The 4,552-nt window shown below is 50.1% G+C and overlaps 1 protein-coding gene across 1 annotated transcript; it reads left to right on the forward strand.

Moving 5' to 3' along the window:
- Positions 1-3,311: 3,311 nt before the first annotated feature.
- LOC310708639 (uncharacterized protein) lies at positions 3,312-4,095 on the forward strand. The gene is made up of 3 exons (XM_083507275.1): positions 3,312-3,496; positions 3,614-3,825; positions 3,971-4,095. The coding sequence occupies exons 1-3, from the start codon at positions 3,456-3,458 to the stop codon at positions 4,063-4,065; spliced, it is 348 nt and encodes a 115-aa protein (XP_083363401.1). The 5' UTR covers positions 3,312-3,455; the 3' UTR covers positions 4,066-4,095.
- Positions 4,096-4,552: the final 457 nt, after the last annotated feature.

The raw sequence follows: 4,552 nt of genomic DNA on the forward strand, positions 1-4,552 counted from the left end.
CTGCCCCCCCCCCCGAAGTCTGTCCTCCGCAACAAAAACCCTGACTATGCCCATGTCTGTATGTGATGAAAAGCAATGTTTTTATGTGAAATATGAGCTGACTTAGAAAGAGCAGGACTTCCTCTGTTTACTGCTTCCATTTGTTTGTGGGGCGTCCAGACACGCAGCTACACCGAAATCTTTGGCTAGGCCACTGCTTTCTATGGATAGCTCTCAGTTCCACCCCAGGAGGCATTTAAAAATGGTTTCCCAGAGTGAACCAGGAAATGGTGGATCTAGATAAGGGCTAGCCCTTGTGGTGCTCTCCAGTTGTTGATGGACTACAGCTCGCAGCATCCTTGATCATTGGCCAAGCTGGCTGGGGCTGATGGGAGTTGTAGTTCGGTAGCACCTGGAGGGCAGTCCGCTATCCCTGACCATGAGATCACTCTTTCTCTGATTTCTGACTGCCTCTGTGTCTGGAGGGGATGATGAGCACCCACCACCCACAGAAGCTTCGCCAACCAGGTCCCAGTGCCAAACCTTGAGGTCTCACAGGCTCTGGAGTGCTGAGACAGGCTGGGTGGGCTGGGCTGGGCTGCTTCTTCCCACAGGGGATGCCCTTCTGGCTGAGGTAACTACTATTCCCCTTCAGATAAACATAACATACTGGGCATGGGAGGCCAAGTAGCTACCATGCTAAGTTCAAGGGTTTGGATTTGGTGTATAAAGCCCCATGTGCAGCTTGGGACCAGGCGACCCGAAAGATTGTCTCACCCCTCCGTAGCATCTTCTCAGGTAGTCCCATTCTGGACAATACAGTGGTACCTCGGGTTACAAACTTACCGTATTTTTCGCTCTATAACACGCACCTGACCATAACACGCACGTAGTTTTTAGAGGAGGAAAATCCGTAGGCATGCCACCCGTAGGCATTCCCTCCATAACACGCACAGACATTTCCCCTTACTTTCTAGGAGGAAAAAAGTGAGTGTTATGGTGCAAAAAATACGGTAATTTGTTCTGGAGCTCCGTTCTTAACCTGAAACCGTTCTTAATCTGAGGTACCACTTTAGCTAATGTGGCCTCTCGCTGCCACGCACTTTCTGTTCTCATCCTGAAGCAAAGTTCTTAACCCGAGGTACTACTTCCGGGTTAGCGGAGTTTTTAACCCAAAGTGTTTGTAATTTGAGGTACCACTGTATAGGAACCAGTCCCCTAGCATCATGGCTGGTGCCCTTTGGAATCCCGTCCCCTTGAATATTAGTCAGGTGCCCTCTCTGTTGCCTTCGGGGCGCCCAGTGAAGCCCAAGCCTTTTAAGTGGAGAACTTTCCCAGTTTGCCTCTGTACTGGAACTGGTTCTAAAATGTTTTTAAACTGTTTCTAATGGTCTTACTAGGGACGCTGGTGGCGCTGTGGGTTAAACCACAGAGCCTAGGACTTGCTGATCAGAAGGTTGGCAGTTCGAATCCCTGCGACAGGGTGAGCTCCCGTTGTTCAGTCCCTGCTCCTGCCCACCTAGCAGTTCAAAAGCACATCAAGTGCAAGTAGATAAATAGGTACCACTCTGGCAGGAAGGTAAATGGCGTTTCCATGTGCTGCTCTGGTTCGCCAGAAGCGGCTTAGTCCTGCTGGCAACATGACCCGGAAGCTGTACGCGGGCTCCCTCGGCCAATAAAGCGAAATGAGAGCTGCAACCCAAGTCGGTCACGACTGGACCTAACAGTCAGGGGTCCCTTTACCTTTACCTTTAATGGTCTTACTGTTTTATCTCTTGTTGTTTGCCACCCTGGACTCATTTGGGTGGAAAAGCAGTATATACATTTAATAAATAACAATAATGCTGGTGCCTCCATGTTGGGGTCTTTTGTCTGGCATATTTTCAAATAATTCTTCACATCCATGAGGGCTAGAAACCTTCCTTTAAACAGAAAGAAATCTACAGCTCTTAGGAATTATGGTTTGGAGACGCCTTGCTAGAAAAGTATTAAAGCGACAAAGTAAAAAAGTGTCGGCTTCTATGGAGCACGCTTCTCTCTGGGGGCAGGGCAGCATCACTGTATAGGCAACAACCCATTCCAATTTAAACTGGAAGTGGCAACCAAGGGCTCTGAATGTGTTCTGTCCCTTTGGTGCAAATATAGTTTATAAATAAAACAGTGCCATGTGCCCACCACAAGGTGGCACTGTGTTCTCACCTAATCTTTAAAGCACGAAGGATGTCAGTTTGCAGAAGGGCCGCCGGGAGGCGCCTGGAACCCACGACTGCCCTGTCCTTTTCAGGCCAGCTTTGTATTGTTCTTATTAAAGGTAAAGCTTCATCTCTCTTTTTTGCCAGCAAAGCATTTCTCCTTCCCGGGGCTGGACTGCCCAACTGGCAGGCTGGGCACATGACTGGGGCATCAGCAAAGCAGGAGACCAAAAAACGGAGAGATTTTTAATAAGGTAAACTAAAACAGGAGGTCTATGCCATGCTGTTAAAGGCACAGGAAGAAGATAAAGGAAGAAGAGGAGACTTAGACATACGACTTGGCAGGACTGTTCCAAGTGTGGAGACAGGAGAGGTTGCGGCTCCAAGATGCCATCACAAGACGGAGTCAGAAGGGGAAAGGACAACACGGAAAAGCTCATTTTGTGAAGCTCAGGGAACACCAGCCTTTCCCGGCCTGGTCTCCTCCAGGTCTTCTGAGCTACAACTGCCATTTTTTCTGCCCACTCAACTAGTCAGGGCAGGCTAAGGGGGGCTGATGGGTGAGGTAGTCCCCAAAAATCCGGAGGGCACAGGTTTGGGGAGGTTGGGCTGGAATTAGACCTTCAGGCTGATCAGTATACAGTGGTACCTCGGGTTAAGTACTTAATTCATTCTGAAGCAAAGTTCTTAACCTGAAACTGTTCTTAACCTGAAGCACCACTTTGGCTAATGGGGCCTCCTGCTGCTGCCGCGCCGCCGGAGCTAAATTTCTGTTCTCATCCTGAAGCAAAGTTCTTAACCTGAAGCACTATTTCTGGTTCCAGTAGTAGATAGGTAGCCGTGTTGGTCTGCCATAGTCAAAATAAAAAAATTCCTTCCAGTAGCACCTTAAAGACCAACTAAGTTAGTTCTTGGTATGAGCTTTCGTGTGCATGCACACTTCTTCAGGTATCTGAAGAAGTGTGCATGCACACGAAAGCTCATACCAAGAACTAACTTAGTTGGTCTTTAAGGTGCTACTGGAAGGAATTTTTTTATTTTCACTATTTCTGGGTTAGCGGAGTCTGTAACCTGAAGCGTATGTAACTTGAAGCATATGTAACCTGAGGTACCACTGTATTTGAAAAGTGACTGTGAAGGGGAGCAATGCCCCTTATTATTAAGCAAGATAGCTAAAGTAAGGGGGTCACGTCCTCCATTGTGACACGTCCCCCTGCTGAGTGACTTGGCTGAGCACTTTGGGAAGAGCAACCATTTGAGGATAGCCAGTGAGGGAGATCAGAGATGTTGTGGGAGAGATTGCAGAGACTCTCTTTGTCTCAAGTGTAAGTAGGATTTCTCCTCCTTTCTGAAACGTAGGGGAGGTTTAGCTGCCAGGTGCCCCAAATCCAGCACAGAGATCTCTAGAACCCATTTCCTCATTGTTTCCTCTTCTTCCCTAGGTTCCGAAGTCTGAGGCGGCTCCGCAGGCTGCTGGTCTCCTGCTGCCGGTTGCCCAAGATACATCCCCTGGTCTGTCAGGAGGAGGAAGGAGATGAGTGGAAGGAGGAGGTCAACATCATGAAGGACGGGAAGGAGGAGAAGGTGAAGATAAGATCGATTTTTGTGAGACCATGCGACCAGGGGATGGAGTCCACTGATAACAACGTGGATGGTGAGTGTTGATTTTTCTTCCTCAGGAACAGGGAGACCAGAGAAAATCTGGCAGTGGGGCGAGGGTGGAGGGAGCAGAAAGATGGGTTATCAGCATAAGAATCAATTAAAATATTAAGAATCATTTCTCTTCTTTTCTCTTCCAGGCAACGGCAGCAGTGAGACCAGCAGCTCAAGCGGAGCTCTTACCCCCCTCCCACACCCAGTTCCCCCCTCCCCACAATTCCAAATTTATAAATAAAGAAATATAGAAATCATTTTTGTATGGATTCTGTTAAGTTGTGGGTGAACATATCCAGGGGCGCCGACTTATAAAAAATATTGGGGGGGCCCATACCGCTGGTTCGCTCGGGTAGCCGGGAGAACGCAGTTCAAGGTGGCGGTGTTGGGGAGAGACCCTCGCTCAGGGCGCCACTAGACTTGGCGGCCGGCGGCCTATCTGGGGGGTTCTGGAGCGTATTTCGGCGGAGCGATTGGGGAGGAGGGGGCTTGTTGCCGGATTCTTCAGCTGAGCCGGAGATCCGCTGCTGGGGGTCCCTGGGCCGAGTTGTGAGCACGGCCTGCTGAAGGGAGATCCAGCCGATTGCGCGACGGGGACGGCCGGGGCTCTCCGGCTAGGGCGCGCGGCTGGCTGGCTGGCGAGGGAGCAGGTGGGGAGGAGGCGGGGGTCCTCACTCTCTTAGGAAACGCACCCGCGCGCCCGATTGCCACGAAGTCCGAAGGGTGCG

Source organism: Podarcis liolepis, assembly GCF_965112155.1.
Source record: "Podarcis liolepis genome assembly, chromosome: 6".
NCBI classification, from domain to species: Eukaryota; Metazoa; Chordata; class Lepidosauria; order Squamata; family Lacertidae; genus Podarcis; species Podarcis liolepis.